General features: G+C 41.0%; 1 protein-coding gene across 1 annotated transcript in view; it reads right to left on the bottom strand.

Annotated features, from left to right (window-relative positions):
• The window catches only part of LOC311591033 (cone-rod homeobox protein-like), a gene marked incomplete at both ends in the record, with an annotated part of 313,330 nt that extends 294,553 nt beyond the window's left edge, over positions 1–18,777 (bottom strand). Inside the window, one exon of the mRNA XM_084770400.1 lies at positions 18,739–18,777. Coding sequence (XP_084626526.1) covers positions 18,739–18,777 — 39 coding nt within the window. The remainder of the gene's footprint in view (positions 1–18,738) is intronic.
• Positions 18,778–19,373: the final 596 nt, after the last annotated feature.

Genomic DNA, 19,373 nt, shown 5'->3' with positions numbered 1-19,373 from the left:
CTGATCTAAAAAGGCCAGCCAATCTCCTTAGAAAGTAGGGCGTTCACAGTAGAACTGGTGCCAAAGGGCATTTTGGCCTTGGAGATACATTCTGTTGGTCAATGTAAGGACCCAAGGATAGGCAGGGAGACCAATATGCAAGCCTCATGCCTCCCATATTGATAAGATTTTGAATGCTGACTGAGTTGAGGTATCACACTCATCTGGCAGCCAGCTTATCCATTTAAACATGAGACGTTTTCATGGGGGAAAAGTGGTGGCCACACCTGATACAGAGAGACACAGGGCACCATATAATTGGCAAAGTTAGTTAGGTCTCAAAAACTCAAAGGCTACAATTCATATATTTAAAAGACAGAAACATCTATTCCGTATGGAAAAAAAAGGGTGGGACAAAAAGAGAACAAACAGTGTAAAACCCAGGTACCAGATGCGTAGGGTATGCATAAACTCTAAAAGTAAAACAAGAGTTTATATGATGTTTATTTAAAACATATGCCTTTTCTATTGCTCATGGCAATAGGCTTATCTTTTTAAATACGAGGCCTTCTGACAGGAGACAGGTAGTGGGTTGGCATAATACAGCATGTGCCTGAGAGCCCAAAAGAGCCTATTTAGATCTATATAACCTTGCTTTGATTTCAACATGCTAATGGTAATATGCATCCCCTTTGAGAGAGGTCAAAATAACACAGGCCTATTTAAAAAGGAGCCTTCGACATTCAAACGGCAGAGCAAGCAGGTAGCATAGTTCTGCCGACCCTTCCCCATAGGAACAGCTCTGAGACTGACTGGAACATGAAAATGTCTCCAGCTAGGACATCAACTGTGCATGACCTATAGATCTTTGGCCACAAATTCCTCAAGGACTTATCATGCCATTCCTGGAAATGGCATAGATAAATATTTGTTTTACAATTTTATGGAGAGGAGGACAAGATGGTGCACATAGTGTGGACAGTGTCTAGAAGGCAGAGGAACTGAGGCTGTGAAACGGACTGATTTGTTAATCAGGATCAACAAGTTCCCCGCCCTCCCCATTGCAGCTGGACAGTCCCCCGGGTCAGAAGACACAAACTTCGAACACCCTGTGCTCCTCCGAATATGGGAAAGAGCATAGACCCCCCCCCCCGCCACGGAACAGAGGGTCCACTGCAAAATTCATACAGTGAAAACTTTTTCCCACAAAAAATGTTGAAAGAGGGCATCTGGCCAAAGGCTTGATACAATGATAGAGTTTTGTTTTGTTTTGTTTTGTTTTTTTTCTCTGACTGTGAGCACCCAAGCAGAAACTGCACAAAATAAAGTTAAGACCTTCACATAACAGTACCTGGATAGATACTATTACCTGTAGAAACGTTTCCTTAGAATTTGTGTTGAAAGCAATAGAAGATGGACTTGGAACATTACGCTTTACAATAGAGGGTTCCCTTGGCAATAAGCCTAGGCGTGGATAGCACACCTGTTGGTCTGGGACTGGAAGGAGGTCAAGGTTTTTCTTTAGAGAATATTTGACCACGTCCCCTGGATGGGGAGGCCTGGCGGCACTCTGACGAAGGATAGCAGGCTACCAAGAAAAGACTTGATACCCTATGAGCATATACAGGGGGAGGTAATCCCCCTCAGTCATTGTCATAGCGGAAGGGAGTAAGGGGAAAATGGAAGTGAGGGAAGAATGGGAGGATACAAGAGATGGGATAAGAATTAAGATGTAATATGAATAAATTAATAAAATATATTTTAAAAAAGAGAATATCTATCTCAAGCTATGTTACTATGACCGTCTTTTAAACACATTGGCTTTAGCCTGGGGAAATTTATAATTAAACTTTCCCATGTATTGTGTAAAAAATAATGATCTGATCAGGTCATGCTGACCATTGCTTGAAAACTGACTGATTTTTGTTGTATGTTTTGTTGTAGGTTACAGAACTTTTTGTATTTCCTTGTTACTCTGTTGATTTTTTTTGATTGCCTTAGTGATTGTAAAGTTGGGAAAAAACATCATGATGTAATTTGTAATGAAAAAAAAATGAACTTCATTTCAATAAAATACTGGGGGTGGCCCAAGGAGAGAGGGAAAACAAGTAACAGACATGAGATAGTAAGCTACAGTGAGATGGGGTACAGCAAGAGAGATAGATAGATGGGGAACAGAAAGAAAATTAGCAAGATGGGTAGCAGCAAGCAAGAAAATTAGAAAGATGGGCAGCAGCAAGCAAGCAAGATAAATAGCAGATAGATAGATAGATAGATAGATAGATAGATAGATAGATAGATAGACAGACAGATAAATAGATAGGGAGATAGCAAGCAAGCCCAGCAGAGACAGAGACAGATAGAGAGCCAGAAGAAAAGTTCTCCCGGGCTTTGAGACCTCCAGCTTGTACCCCATACGCCTGAGTCTCCAACTATTTCCTTTTCCTCCATTCCTCAACCTCGCCTCAACAACTAGTTCCTCTAGCTAGTTGTTCAACCAGTGGCTGGTTTTCCCTTAACCAGCTGTTCACCACCTGCTCAATTCTCCCTCCTGCAGTTTCCACCTCTCTTCTCTCCTCTTCGCCATTCCTGGATCTGGTCTTCCGGAGCAGCAGAGAAGATTCTGTGCAGAGCTGAGAAGAAAGTCTATCCTTTTGTGTTTGGGTGAAACTTTCTGTAGACCTTTATTAAGTTCATTTGATTCATGACATCTGTTAGTTGCCTTATTTCTCCATTTATTTTCTGTCTTAATAATCTGTCCATTTTGTGAGAGTGGGGTGCCTGAAGTCTCCCACTATTAATGTGTGGGGACTGATGCATGATCCAAGCTTTAATGGTGTCTCTTATAAAAATGTGGTTGTGGATGTATTTGTAGGCATATATATTCTGGATTGAGGTGTCCTCTTGGTGGATTTTTTTCTTTGATAAGAGTAAAGTGTCCTTCTCCATCTCTTTTTATGAATTTTGTTTGAAGGCTTATTTTATTAGATATTAGGTGGATTCTACTTCCATTTTTAGGTCTTGAACCAATTTACTCATTTCCTTCACCTCTTTGATTGTGTTCTTCTGTCTTTCTTTAAGTGATTTATTTAATTCCTCCTTAAGGATTCCTTTTGTTTGATTGTATTTTACTGTAGTATTTTAAGTAATGTATTCACCTCCCCTTTAAAGGGCTTTATTTGTTTGAGTGTATTTTCCTGTACTTCTGTGAGAGACTTATTTGTTTTCTCTTTAAATTCTATACTGTCTTTATAAGCAGAGTTTTAAGGTAGTCTTCCTATGTTTCAGCTGTGTTAGGATATCCAGAACTTATGGTCATATTTCCCTGGCCTTTGTTGATTGTGTTCTTATGCTGGCCTTTAACCATCCTGTTGTCCCGTGAATTGGCTAGTTTCTCCTGAAACCTGATGGTTTTATCAGACATGCAGGAGGAGCCCTAGACTGTGGGCTCAGGGCTGAATCTCTTTCTGTAGCCTACAGCTCTGCTTTGCTGGTTGTGTCCCAGTTGGGCCTACGGGCAGGGAATTGGGGTGTGAGCTTCTAACCTGGGTGATCTAGTGAGGTCCTGAAGGTCTCCCCAAGTCAGCTAGTAAAGCCGTGAACCCTAGGCTGGATCCACACATCCTCTGGAATCTGGAATAGTCTTCAGATAGCTAGAAGGTCTGAGGTGGTACTGTGCTTGCCTAACAGCCAGAATCCTTTCCTTTCTGTGGTGGGGGTGGGGGGTGGGCACAAAAGGATGCTGGAATTTCAGAGTCAGCAGAGCTGGGCCTTGCTCACCTAGCAGAAACTGTGTTCCTCTTCCAGACGTGGCCTGACACTGCAATCTTGGAATGGAGACCTTGTATGTTCCTGTTATCCAGCAGGTCTCTAGAAGTGTACCATTAGAACCAGTAGGACTGGAGGCCGGAAACATTTCCCTAGTATCTAAGAGTTGTCTTTGGTGGGGGGAGGAGGGGTCTGGGTTCCGGATGCTGGAGCTGTGCATTTCTGGAACTCGGGAGTTGTGTTTGACTGTGCAGAATTCACTGGGTGCCATGACCTTAGGACTGTGTGTGCCTCTTGGACCAGGGAGATGTCCATGGGGCATATGGAACTGGGAGTCCCATCTCCCAGAATGCCTCCTATTGTCTGGGAAACACAGATATTGGCAATTTGGAGTCAGCAGCCAGGTAACTCCACAGGTTGGTCCACAATCTCTGATTGTCTGTTCAAATATGGTATGCTCTGGGTGGCACTATCTTGGAAAGTCCTCAGAAATTTTATTTCTAATAGCCAGAACATGGAAACAACCTATATATCCCTCAACAAAAGAATGGTTAAAGAAAATGTGGTAAATTTACTCCGTGGAGTATTACTCACGTATTAAAAACAATGACATTATGAAACTTCCCAGAAAATGGATAGAACTAGAAAAGACCATTCTGAGTGAGGTAACACAGACCCAGAAAGACAAACATATAGGTACTCCCTTTTAAATGGATATTAGCAATTAAGTAAAGGATAACTATACCACAATCCAAAGAAACTAAGTAACAAGGAGGGCTGAAGGGGAATACATGGATTTCACTGAGAAGGGGAAATAGAAAAGACATTGTGGGTGGAAAGGGGGAGGGTATTGGATGGGAGATGGAGTGAGGATGGGCACAGGAGGGCTCAGGCTGGTGGAAGATCTACAGAGAGAGTAATGGGAGAGATCATTAGAAGTGGGTGAGGGAGGATATCTCTGGGACAACCTAGAAACCTAGGGCTATGTAGAGTCTCAGGAATCTGTGAGGGTGACCCTAGATAAGACTCCTAGCAAATGCAAATATGTAGTCTGAACTGGCCATCTCCTGAAACCTTGTAAACATTCCAGTGGAGGAATTGGGACACCAACCCAGACCAAAACAAAAACAAAAAAACAAAACAACAACAACAAAAAACAAAACAACAACAACAACAAAAACCAAGCCAACAACAAAAAGAAACAACAAAACACAACAAACAAAAACACCACCAAAATAAAGGAACAAATAATCAAAAAAAAAAAAAAAAAAGAGAGAGAGAGAGAAAAGAAACCTTCCACCTATAACTTAACTTGCCTACGAGATGTGCAGGAACAAATATGTTACAGTGATTGAGGGAATAGCAATCCAATGACTGGTCCAGATTGAGACCTCTGCCATGAGAGGACCACCCCTGACCCTGTAAATGACATTCTGCTATACTTGCAGACAGGAACCTAGCATAATCATCAGCAGAGGGACTTTACTTGGCAACTGGTGGAAACAGATACAGAGATCAACGGCCAGATATTAGGGAATCCTGAAGAAGAGGAGAAGAAAGGATTTTTTTTTTCAGCCAGAGCAGTCGAGGCAAAAACAGGAATGAACTAATCTGGCCCCAAAGAGGCTCACAAAGACTGAACTGACAACCAGGGAGCGTGCATGGGATTGAACTTGGACTTCTGCACATATGTGACAGTTGGGCAGCTTGGTTATCATGTAAGGACTCTTAATACCAGGATCAGGGGCTGTCGCTGACTTTGCCCTTGGATCTGTTTCCTCCTACTGTGATACAACCTGTAGCCTCAATAGGAGAAGATGCACTTACTCTTACTGCAACTGCTCAGATTTTAAACTCATTCAAGGTGATGTTTATGGTTATCCATCAGAAGCCCAGCCTTTGACAACATGGCATCTAAAAATGCTTCTAAACATGGCAATACACTATATATTTGTATCTTCAACAAAATGTGCATTTAACCAAAATATAAATGTACGTGTGCCACAAACTGACAAAATTTTAAAAAACCTTATATTTATAAAATTATATCATCTTACCTATGAATGGAAACCCTCAACCCTTTATCCTTTGAATGCAAATTAATTTAATTCCTTTTAAAAAATCATTATTTTGGAAAAGCAACACCCCAATATTAAGCACTTTTTTTCTGAAATATGGACCAGCAAACCAATGTGTACACTGTGAGCCATTTAGAAGGACATTTAGAGCATAAAAATCACAACAAGAAGCCACCAGGGTCTGTAAATTTTGATTTATGCACATGAAACGGCATACTCTAAAGCTTGAAAATGAACAACGGGTGTACACAAAACATGAATAATATTTTAGAAAATGTAGCTTCAACCAAGAAGCAGAGATGACCCATTACATCTCTCCTCCTCCAGGCCCATTATTGAAGGTGTTCTTTAGCGTTACAAAATCTCCCCTGGTGTTAGGTGTTGAGAAAGCACTCTCAGTTTGTTTCACATCCAGAAAGAGTCGCCATAAAACTGACTTCCTTTTCCTAGCACAGGGATTTGGAAGTGTTCCCTGTGATATTTTAAGTATTCCAAAACTCACAGATAAGTTCCCTTCCTCACAGTATTGATCGTTTCTTTGGATAAGTTCATGTATTTTGTAAATGTGTTTGTTGACAAGTAACTGAAGAAGAGTTGTTGAAAAGTTTTCCTTAATCCTTTATGTAGATGATGCTGTAGATGCAGAGTCGAAGTACCACTCATGTGATGGAAAAGGGGGACGGACCATGGGGGGAATAATTCTATAAACCAGGGTCCCAATTTCCACCCAAAACTTGATAGACTGTAAGCCACACACTGCCTGCTGTTGCATTACAGAGAACATAGGTAAGAATATTTTTCCTTTTACAAAAAGACATGAGTAATTAGCAACTTGAGACTTAGATGGGTAGATAAAAGAGCTTTGTGGTTGAGATTGGAAACAAGACTATTACAGGTAATGAAATGTGTTTTCTACTGAATGAACCCCTTTTTTTTCCTCAATGGCTTCTGACAAGGCGTGAATATATATGGCTCTTGAGAGCTCCTGAAAAAATATGCTTGAATTCACTGGCCTAAGAAATATGTTTCTGGCAGGACACTGATAGTACAGATACTAAGACAAGCAATTAATAAATAGGCCCCCATGAAGCTTAAAAGCTTTTATATAGATAAGGATATCATCGCTTGATCAAAGTGACAACTCTTGTCTCTGATTTCTTTGCCCTAGGACTGCTAGTGGCTTCCATCATGCCCAGATGTCCCATAGATGCTGCATAGAATCTTAACTCATGACCTCATGGTCATGCCATGGATGCTATATTGACTAAATTTTCTACTTAATCTTTAACAAAAGACTTTCCTTGTGATAAAAATATACTAGTAATTATTTTATCACAAGAATATACATTCTAGATGTAACATAGATATAATTCTGTAGATAGATAGGGTAAAATAGATAAAGTCTTCAAAAAAACCTCAGAAACATACAAAATATGACATTTAAAGTTGTTTTTATTATTTCACAGATACCTTACCTACTTATGGAGATGGTTTCAAATGTGGCACACAAATCACTGGGCAAAATGTCCTTTTTTTCTACCACAGTCAGAGTTCTGCTTAAAAATGGACAAGCTTGGATGCAGGCAGAGTTGATGGCCAAACTCTGCCGAGACAGGGTAAGCAAGTCCTCAATAGTTCCTGCCTCACAAATGTGTCTGTCAGTTATACTGGGCCAGAAGGCTGAAGATGATGCTCTAACATTATAGAGAAATTGGGGTGACTACTCAGGTAGCAAACCATCTCAGCTCTTTTCTCATTTGGGAAGCTGCTAACCTGCACTCCCTATATATTCAGGTAATTAATTTTATTCCTTCTCAAGTGTCTGATGGAGTTGAAGACAAGATAGTGTAGTTTTACAATTATGCTTAGTTGTTTAGGGATTAAGATGTTTTTAGGTCTAGATAGATGTTTTAAGTTGATATTAATGAGATATGGTAGATATTGATTTTCATTCAGAATTTTAGACTCACCAAGATAGGAAAGATATGTTCTTCAAGGTTGCTAAATACAAATAGCCAAAACCACTATGAATGTAACACACACACACACACACACACACACACACACACACAATATATATATATATATATATATATATATATATATATATATATATATATATATATATATATAATTCCTGATTGTTTCATGCCACTTCTTGCTGTAGGTAGTTTGTTGTATATATGTATAATAATATAAGTGTATATGTAAAAAATACTTAATAAAAAATTGTAAGCCTTTTTGATGAATGAGCCCCAATATGAATATAAGGATGTCCTGTCCTTTACACTATGGATGGCCTGGAGATTATGTCATGATCACGCAGGTATATGTATTAGATAGGTTCATAAGCTATCTGTTACAGCAATTACATGGTCTTTGTTGTGGGCAAAGTAGGATGAGTTGTCTACCAAGAAGGAATTCACCATTGTAGGCATAAATTATAATAGGAATTTCCAATACAATAGAAATGTACAATTATGATGAGAAAAAGACAAGTCATTGTAGTGTATGTGAATATGTTTTTGTTTTGATCCCAAGTGTGGGATGTAAAACAGTCTTGTGTGAGGGTGTACAATGTTAGTTCACTGGAAACAGACTGGAGAGGACACATGGTGTTTGTCTGCTGGAAGAGGAACTGCTTCTCCAGGGACATGGTCTTTGCCAGCTGATAAACATCCTAGTACAAACTCTGAAAGGATATATATATATATATATATATATATATATATATATATATATATATATATATATATATATATATATATATATAAGCCCAACACTAGAGGCTTGGCTATTTAGTTTTTGCATCATTTGGCTGTTCATCACTCCACTTCAAGATGCTCCTAAGAGAGGGAAACACTCCAGAGAACCCTTTGAGGTTCTAGGTTCCAACTACTTCTCCGGGTTCTGGCTGCGGCAGTTGCAGTCATTTCTGCTGAATTGCTGGCTTGCTGTTAACGTGTCTGCTGGAATCCTGACAGCGAAGCATGGAATCCACCCAAGGAACTGGTTCTAGAAGTGTCTACTTCTCCTGTCCTCATTAACCTCTTTTCTCTCGTGTCTAGGGTAGGTGGGTTGAAGGGGGGATATGGTTATTAAAGAACTCCAAATAAAGTAGATATGTAAAAGGTGAAACCCGACAAGTCATTGCTATTCCTCTGCATTATCCTCTGACTTCTCAGGGAAAGGACAAAAAAATAACATGAGATAGAAGCATTGGCTGTCATTTCCTCCTGGCATAGGATGCCAACAAATAAGGAGATAAGCTAGCATTGTGCCCAAAAGCTGTTCTCAAAATAATAAATCTTGGAACCAACGGGAGTACCACACAGTGAGGAGAATGAGAACATGGTGAAAGATCTGACCATGAATTTAGTGGGGGAGAAATTTTGATTAGTATGCAGGTGGGGGCCTTAACAATGACCCAATTCAGTCAACTACGAAAATCAGGGAATATTCTGCCCATGTACAGCTTGGACTTTTAAACAAGCAATGAAAAAGTCTCTCACAATATAGAGTCCCACAAGGCTGTGGGACATGTGGGAAGAAAAACAAGTTTGACTTCTGTAGACACAAACAAAAGACCTTCAAGTAATATAACTACCTAATTCTCTTTAAAAAAACAAAGGTTGGGTAACATGAAACATTAGGAAGAAAGTCATTTCACAGCGGAAGGGCTTATTAAAATTGTTAGGACCAAAAGAGAGAATGCTTAATTATAATCCAGAAGGACGAATCGAATAGACAGCGGGAGCAGTCGAAGAGAAGGAACAAGACAGGAGCCTACCATAGGGGTCCTCTGAAAGATTCTACTCAGCAGGGGATCCAAGCAGATGCAGAGACTCACAGGCAAATTTCAGGATGGAGCACAGGGAGCCTTTTTTAAAAATGTATTTTATTAATTTATTCATATTTTATCTCAATTGTTATCCCATCCCTTGTATCCTCCCATTCCTCTCTCCCTTCCATTTTCCCTTTACTCCCCTCCCCTATGAATGTGACTGAGGGGGACCTCCTCCCCCTGTACATGTTCATAGGGTATCAAGTCTCTTCTTGGTAGAGTACAGGGAATCATATGGAAGAGTTGGGGAAAAGGACTGTGAGGAGTCAGGAGACCAGTGGAGCCAACAAATCTGGGCAAAGGATGGGGGTGCTGCAGAGACTGATGCACAAATCAGTGACCATGAGTGGTGAAGACCTAGACCCCCTCTGATCATGTGTAGTAGATAGGTGTCACAATATCCTTGTGGGTCCCATAGTATGAGGAGTAGGGACTACTTATGACATGGGCTCTGGTCCCTACACTTTGTTCACTTCCCACTGGTGGGTAGTGGCCTTTCCAGGGCACAGAGGAAGATGATACACGGAGGTTCCATGAGACTTGATAGGCTGAGGTCAGATGTTAGAGGAGGAGGGTTCTCTCTTTCTGATGACTCGGGGAGGATAAAAGGAGGTTTGAGGGAGTGAGGGTGGGACTTGGAGGCGATGAGTGAGGAGGCTACAGTTGGGTTGTAAATTGAACAAATTAAAAAATAACCTGGAGGGAGAAGGGATTATGTAGAGGGGTAATTACCGTCTTTTAAAGTAACATCTGTTCCTTTGAAGAAGCCACATTGAAACCTACGGGCATAGATGCTTCATAAAATATATATATATATATATAATAAGAAGTTTAATGGAGTTACCCTTTAGTATGGGGGTATAATACTCAACTAGACATCCCATGATAGAAAGTAAAAACCCCAGCACTGGGAAAAATGGGGCCTCTTGAAATGGAAAACCTTCTGTAAGATAAACAACACTTTCAACAGAACAAAGTGGCAGCTTACAGATTAGGAAACTATCTTAACCAACATTACATCTGACAAAGAACTAATGTCCAAAATCTATTAAAAAAAAAAACTCAAGAGATTAAACACCACCAAACTAAATCATTCAATTAAAAGTGAGGTACAAAACTTTAAACCCCTACCCAGATCTAGCCAATGGGCAGAACATTCTCCACAGTTGAGTGAAGAGTGGGATCTGACTTTCACACGTACTCTGGTGCCTCATATTTGACCATGTCCTCTGGAGGGGGAGACCTGGTGGCACTCAGAGGAAGGACAGCAGGCTACCAAGAAGAGACTTGATACCCTATGAGCATATACAGGGGAGGAGGTCCCCCTCAGGAACAGTCATAGGGGACGGGAATAAGGGGAAAATGGGAGAGAGGGAAGAATGGGAGGATACAAGGGATGGGATAACCATTGAGATGTAAGAAGAATAAATTAATAAATTTTTTTAAAGTGAGGTACAAATCTAAACAGAGAATTCTCAGCAGAGGAATCTTGAATGGCTAAGAAACACTTAAAGAAATGCTCAACCCCATTAGTCATCAGGAAATACAAATCAAAATGACTGAGATACAAGTCGGAATGGCTAAGGCTAAGATAAAAACTCACGTGACAGCACATGCTGGGGAGGATGTGGAGAAAAGGGAATATTCCTCCATTGCTGGTTAGAGTGCATACTTGCATAACTACTTTGAAAATCAATCTGAGGTTTCTCAAAAATTTTGGAATAGCTGTACCTCAACACCCAGCTATACCACTCATGAGCATATACTCAAAAGATGACACATCAATCAACAAGGACACTTGCTCAAATATATTCATAGTATCTTTATTTGTCATAACCAGAAACTGAAAACAACCTAAATGTCCCTCAACTGAAGAATGGATAAAAAAAAGTGTGGTACATTTACACAATGGAATACCAACCAACTACTAAAAACCAGGAAATCTTGAAATTTTCATGCAAGTGAACACAACTAGAAAATCTCATCCTGAGTTAGGTAACTCAGACCCAGGAAGACACACATGGTCTGTCCTAACTTAGAAGTGAATTTTAGACATATGGTACAGGATAAGCATAGTACAATTCACAGACCGAAAGAAGCTATGTAGCATGGAGTGCCTAAGGGAGGATGCATGAATCTCACGGACAAAAGGAAATAGAATAGACAAAAGAAGTGCTGGGAGAGAGGGAACAGGATAGGAGAGTGAGTTACTGAGGGAAATTAGGGTGGGGTTCTGATGTAGGGAGGGGTGGGAACAGGAAGACAGAGGGCTTGCGGGGGGGGGGGGGGCGGGGGGAGAAACTGTAGCCTGGGACATCCCTGAGACAGCCTCAAGACCTATGACAGAGTAGACTCTGTCCGGGAAGATATGGCTGCCACTCTATCTGAGACCCCCTACTAGTGTTGAAAATGAAGACTGGATAGGTCACCCTCTAACCAGACAAGACTCCTACTGGAGGGAGGTGAACATCAACCCACCCACAAAATCTGTGACCCAAAAGTTACACTGCCTAAAAGCTATGCAGGGATAAAGATGGGGCAGAGATTGAGAGAATGTCCAACCAACGCCTGTCCCAACCTGAGACCCCCCTTTCATGGGAGAGAACCAACTCTGGCATTATTAATGATGCTTTGATATATTCTCAGATAGGAGCCTGTCATAGCTGTCCTCTGAAAGGCTACGCCCATCAGCAGACCCAAACAGATGCAGAGACTCATAGCCAAACATTGGGTGAAGCATAGTGAGTCTTGGGGGAAAGTGAGGGGATGAATAGAAGAGCCCGGAGGTGACAAGAGTTTCACAAGAAGGCAAACGTAGCCAATTAAATAGGGCCCAGAGTGTCTTGTAAAGACCGAAACACCAACCAAGAACCATGCATGGACTGGACCTAGGCCACCACTAGAGATGTAGCAGATGTTCAGTTCAGGCTTCACGAGGGTCCTCTAGTAAAAGGAACAGGGTCTGTCTCTGACATCGTTGCATACTTTTTGATTACTGCTCCATGGTGGCCACCAGGGAAAAGGACACACTGAGTCCTGATGCTAGGGTGTGTGGGTTACAGGGGCATCCCTCTTTTCTGAGGAGTAAGGGAGGGGGATTAGGGAAGCAAAGGGAAGTGTAAAACCTGGAGGAGAGGATGGAGGTGGCTATGGTCAGGATGTAAAGTGAAAACTTAATTAATAAAAAAGAAAAAAAATACTTCTATGAACATAGGTGAATAAGTGTCCTCATGGTATGGTGGAGCATCCTTCGGGTATATGCCCAGGAGTGGAGAGGAGTCACCCAGCAACTAACTGAATCAGATGCAGAGACTCACAGCCAAACATTGTGTGGAGCACAGAGAACATTGTAGAAGAATGGGAGGAAGGATAGAAGGACCCAGAGGAAACAAGAGATCCACAGGAAGACTAACAAAGCCATATAACCTGGGACTAGAGGGGCCTCACAGGGACTGAAACACCAACCAAGGATCATCTATGGACCGGTCCTAGGTGTCCTATACAAATGGACCCAATGAGCAGCTTAGTCTTCATGTGGGTCACCTACTAAGGCAAGCAGAGGCTTTCTCTGACAAAGACTTTCTAGCATACTTTTTAATTGCTTTTCCCTGCCAGGCCACCATGGTAGAGTGTGTACTCAGTCCTGATGAGCCTGGATGTGTTCGGATTGGTAGATGGAAGCGCTCCCCTTTCCTGAAGAGTAGGTGAGAGGGTGGAGGGGGATATGATTGCATACAAAGTGAATAAATAAATGTTTTCAAACACCTAGAAGAAATAAAGGAGAGCTATAAAATGCTGTCTTCTGTGTATGGCATGCTTGTTGTCCTAATGAGCTGTTGTGGGCACCTGAACAAGGTCTATGCAAAATTTCCAGTTTTTTCCCCCAACCTGGGTAGGCAAAGGGTTACGGAAGCCTACTCCTATATACGGAGGTATTGGCAGGGAACAGATGCTGAGGAGGAAAGTCACTTTTCCTTCGGTGTTTCAAAACTGATAATGTTGTTCCAAGCCATAGTGCATGGCCAACACTTATGAACATATGGGCAGCACTAACTGGGCTTAGTGGGCCATATTTAAAAAAAAAAAAAAAGAAGCATCAGAAAAACAAAAACTAAAAGAGAAGTGAAATTGGCAGGGAGATCTCCTGGAAAGGAGATATTGGAGAATGGGCAGAAGAATAGATATGACCAAGCTATATTGTGTATATATTTGAAATTTTTTTGTTTTTAAAATATTTTAAATAAACATAGACCTCAAAACTCCAATGATTCTTTCTTAAATCTATGCCATCTAAATCCATGCACATTGTAGCCTTAGTTTGAATAGCTCAAAATTGGAGTCCACACATGCATTTACATACATACATAGTTGTAAATACATTGCAGTGGACTTTGTAATATATGAAAATAAATAGACTCGAGCAGCGTACAAAACAGGCAAGAAATGGTTAGAAAATGCATATCAAAGATGTCAGATATAAAAGAAGAAATCTCCGATTGTAATCCTTCTTAATGCTGGTGGTTATTTAACTTCTGAAATCTCCCAAGATGTTTGGTGTTGAGGAAGAGCTGTCAGATCTGCCCAGATCCAGAGACACATAACAGTCTTCTGCTTTCCAGGCATTGGACTTGTTTGGCTCTCCCCTTGATATCCTGTGTACTCTAAGGACTCACAGAATGTCATTTTCCCCCCTCCCAACTCTTTATATTTGCATCTGTGGATTTGCTGTCTTATCCTGGTTGTTTTCAGTACAAGTAATTTAAGCAAAGTTGTTGAAAAGTAATTCTCAATCCTCCATGCATATGCTGCCATTGATCTAGAGTTGAAACTCACAGGTCCTGTGGGGAAGCAGACAAGGGAATTATAAACCTGTAAGTGAGAGAAACTGGCATCTCATTTCAACAAGACAGACTCAATCCCTCAGTACAACACTCTTCCACTGTGGTTTCACAGAGCCCATGGTAAGTTCATTTCTCTTTACGACAAGTCACAGGTTTGGAGGGAATAACGGAAAGTCAGTGTTGCTAAGTATTGAACTAAGATCATGAAAAGACCTTCGCACGAAATGGCAGCTATTCTCTTCTGGCAAAGGATGGACTGTTTCCTTCCTTTCCCACTCTGTGCAAACCAGTGCCTTCCACAAGCTCCAAAAGTTTCTTTCCTATTTGGGATACCTCCCCAAATTCATTTATTTGTATGATGTAAACATATATCTGTAAATGAAAAATTCAGATAGGTAGGTAGATAGATAGATAAGATATATAGATTGGTGATAGATAATATAGTGGGTGTGTGTGGTGGATGTGGATGTGTGTGCATGCAAGTCAGAGTAGTAGTAGTTTGTTATCCTCCTGTATCTCTGCCTTATTTCTTCAAGCAAGGTCTTTGGTCTCTACCTGAAGAGAGAGAGAGAGAGAGAAAGAGAGAGAGAGAGAGAGAGAGAGGGAGGGAGGGAGGGAGGGAGGGAGGGAGAGGGAGGGAGAGAGGGAGAAAGGGAGGGAGGGAGAGTGTGTATTTGTAAGCAGGAGGCTAAAAAAAATCCTCAGCGGTGTTATGCAGTTTGTGTGATCTGAACTCAGGTGCTAATGCTTGGAGTAAGTGCTCTTATGTGTGGTACATCTCCCACCCTTACATCATCCACTTTAAGGACTGAATTCTGCTTTCTCTTCTCTCCTACTGGATAAAAGTTTATAATTTATACTCACATGTATGTAAGCCACTAGTAAATTCCTAAAATATTTTAAGTTACTACAAGGCATGTTTTTTTTTCCCTTAATGGAATAGGTACTTTAAACTAGACATTTTTTTCTGTGACTGAATGGGCAGTGTCTGCATTGAGCAGAATGGCTTGCGCACAGTGTGATTGGCTGGCCCTTCTCCTTCCAGACCGAGCCAGAATGCTTGTGTTTTAATAAAGGATTCTATTACTTAGTTTTGAAATATCTGACACAATAAATCCCCTTCTCTATCAGTTTGAGTGATAGCAGGGGAAACACAGTCACTGTCATCCTCGGCACTTCATAATAACGGTGAAGAAGAGTCTTGATTGAAATCTGGAGAAAATTGACTATTGACTGGTGTAGTTTTGACCTTCCCAGGTGCAGTCTGAAACTTGGGAGAGTTTTAGCGCATGAACACACGGTTCAAGTAAAAAAAAAAAGTGAAGGAGAGTCTTGTTAATTCTAGAGGCTCAGAAACAAAAATCACGGACTGGCCAGGGACAGGCTCAAGTGAGGAGCACCGTGAATGGAGCAGGGCAGCATGGAATTCTGGGAACTGCTGTTTCTGAGTACTTTGCACTGTGTAAAGTCCACTGGTTGCAGACAGCTAAGCTTCTCAAGCCCACTTGGAATTCAGGCTGATAGATACTTGTTTGGTTTTGCAAAATGAATTTATGGAAAACTTCCTGTTTAAGAATGTCAGAGAGATGGCTATCATTTGTTTTGCTGGCTTGGACCTTTCATCCTTTTCCCTTTTCCCTTTTTCACAGTGAGCCATCAGTCCACCAACGAAGTGTGTTCTTTCTAGATGTTCCGTTATCTCCTTATATCTTCTACTTGGTATTTTTGAATGGATTTATTGTTATTAATTATAGACAGGTGGAATAACTGAACCCAATATGGTATTTATTGTGGAATCTGATTCACCGGCATGCTCTTGTTTGAGTATAGTGTCTATTACCTTACCTGAATTTCTAGCATTGCTCAATAGCCAGACATGTTTTACCCTGTGAACCAACATATTCTTTCTTCCTGATTCCAAACTTATGTGCTGTGTTAAGTCTCTCTTGTTCTATGCGTTGTACTTTGTCACTCTCCTTCTACCTCATAACAGCTGTTAACCACAGAAGCTTTATCGAAAAAAGTGTGTGACTCAGTATCAACTCACATGAGCAGAAGAAAGGTAGAGAAGGAATGTCTTCTCATACTGAGACCATCAGAGACATCTTTCTATCCTGGAATTTCTTCATGTGAATGTAGTCATAGCAACCTAATAAGAAGATGTATTGAGAGCTAGCCCAGGCCAAGACTTCTTTAGAGACCCTGATAAAGGAGCAAAAGGAACCTAGTTCAGTGTAGAAGAGCGCAGTTAGTTCAGGTCTGGAACTGAGACCAGGGCCTCAAAAGAATTAAGGTTGTGGTTCCTGGGACCTTGGCTTAACCCTGTGGAAAAAGTAGAGCTATCAGTCTGGGATTATTGTGTGCTAGGTGTGTGAAGGCTTTGAGATATTCTGTGCTCCCCTGGTGCAAATTTGCTTGTTTAGCTTCCTGCTTACTTTCTCCAATTTTCTCAGTCTGGGATTATTGTGCGCTAGGTGTGTGAAGGCTTTGAGATATTCTGTGCTCCCCTGGTGCAAATTTGCTTGTTTAGCTTCCTGCTTACTTTCTCCAATTTTCTCAGTCTGGGATTATTGTGCGCTAGGTGTGTGAAGGCTTTGAGATATTCTGTGCTCCCCTGGCGCAAATTTGCTTGTTTAGCTTCCTGCTTACTTTCTCCGATTTTCTCCTGAAAGTATCATATATCATGCTTGCACTTCTTTTCCTTTAAAATAAATTACAAATTCAACTCATTGTTTAAAATAATACAGAGACAGTTGGCATGGGTCTATTTACATTCACATGGTGTTATACCATTATATCAATTTTGATAATTCTTGCTGTCTAGGGTCAAGTTTACTGAAGTCCAGGCAGAAGAGCCCTTGGGCTGTTTGATGAAGTAGCCAGGAGCACTTTTCCATCCTTGGGGAGGTAAAGTAACATTTAAAATTGTATGCTATTTTCCCAGGACATTCGGGAGGTTTATATATCCTCAGTAAAGTATATATGCTAGGAAGACTGGAAAATACACAGAGGAATCTCTTTAACAACTCATTTCGTGTCAATTCCTTAGACTGGTTGGTGATTTTCTATAGTTTTCCATTGGTCAGTTATTACAATTCTTTGCTGAATTCCATTATTGATCTCACTATTACCAGCTCAGGGCAGAGACCCTTTTTAATCATAATAATTCCCATAGTCTGTTTCTAGTCCTCTCCCTCCACCCTTCCCCTACTCTTGGGCTTATCTTAATCTCCTTGTAGATTTCTTGTCCTCTCTGGGTCCTTCTGTCCTTGCACCTACTCTTCCACAAGAGTCCTCCATCTCTGCCTAATGTTTGGTTGTGGGTCTCAGCATCTGTTTCACTCTGCTGCTGGGTGGAGCCTGTTAGAGGGCAGTAACACTATACTCCTGTCTGCAAACATAGTGGAATATCATGAATCAAGGGTCAAGGGTTGGCTCTCTCCTCGGGGGCAGATCTCAGGCCAGGCCAGTCATTGGTTGGCCCTTTCTCTCAATCTCTGCTCCAACTTTTTATCCTTGCACATCTTGGTAGTCAAGGTAAAATTTTGGGTTGAAGATTTTGGGGGGTAGGTGTGTGTCCCCCCTCTCTCCAGTGAATGTCCTGCCTAGCTAGGAGGTGACCACTTCAATCTCCATGTGCCATGCTGCTAGGAGTCTCAGCTAGAGCCACCACCATATCCTCTTAGGAGCCTACATTGTTGCTGGTCTCCATCTTGTCCCAGAAATACCCCTCCTCCTGGGTATCACTTCTTCTTTTCCCCAATACTCTCAACTCCCATCTTGTTCTCTCCATATCTGTTCTCTATTCTCATTTCCCTCCACACACACCTCTCCCACTCTGTTCCCTCTCCTCATCTACTTCCAATGTCTATTCTATTTCCCCTTTTGAGTGGGAGTCAAGCATGGCTTTGGGCCCTCCATTTACTTAGCTTTTTGGAGACTTCAGACTGTAGTGTGGTTGGTTATCAGTAGTGTATGGTTAATATCCACTTATAAGTGATTACAAACCATGTGTGGCTTTCTGGGTCATGGTTACCTCACTCAGGATGATCTTTTATAGTTCCATCTACATGACTGAAAATTTCAAGATTTCCTTTTTTTTTAAGATTTATTTATTATTTATACAGTGTTCTGCCTGCATGTGAGCTTACACATCAGAAGGGGGCACCAGATCTTATCATAGATGGTTGTGAGCCATCATGTGGTTGCTGGGAATTGAACTCAGGACCTTTGGAAGAGCAGTCAGGGCTCTTAACCACTGAGCCATCTCTCCAGCCCTGATTTCCTTGTTTTTAATAGCCGAGTAGGATTCCATTTTGTAAATGTACTACCTTTTCTATAGCTGTTCTTTTGTTGAGGGACATTTGTGTTACTTACAGTTTCTGGTTATTATGGATAATGCTGCTATGAACAAGGTTGAGCAATTGTATGTGTTGTATGGTGGAGCATCTTTTGGGTATATGCCCAGGAGGGCATAGTTGGGTATTGAGGTAGACCTACTCCCAATTTTTCTGAGAAATCACCAGATTGATTTCCAAAGTGTTTGTACAAATTTGAACTCACACCAGAATTCGAAGATTGCTCCCCTTGCTCTATCTACAGCCTCACCAGCATGTGCTGTCACTTGAGTTTTTGATCTTAGACATTCTGAAACGTATAAGATAGAATCTCAGAATCTTTTTTGTTTTGCATTTCCTTAATGACTAAGAATGTTGAGCATTTCTTTAAGAGCTTCTCAGCCATTAGAGATTCATCTGTTGAGTGTTCTGTTTAGCTCTGTACCCCATATCTTAGTAGCATTATTTGGTTGGTTAGTGTTTAATTTCTTGAATTATTTATATATTTTGCATATTATTCCTATGT

This window comes from Acomys minous (genome assembly GCF_964271855.1).
Source record: "Acomys minous genome assembly, chromosome: 20".
In the NCBI taxonomy this organism is placed as follows: Eukaryota; Metazoa; Chordata; class Mammalia; order Rodentia; family Muridae; genus Acomys; species Acomys minous.
Note: the sequence above shows the minus strand (reverse complement) of the source record. Positions and strands in the feature narration are given on the sequence as shown.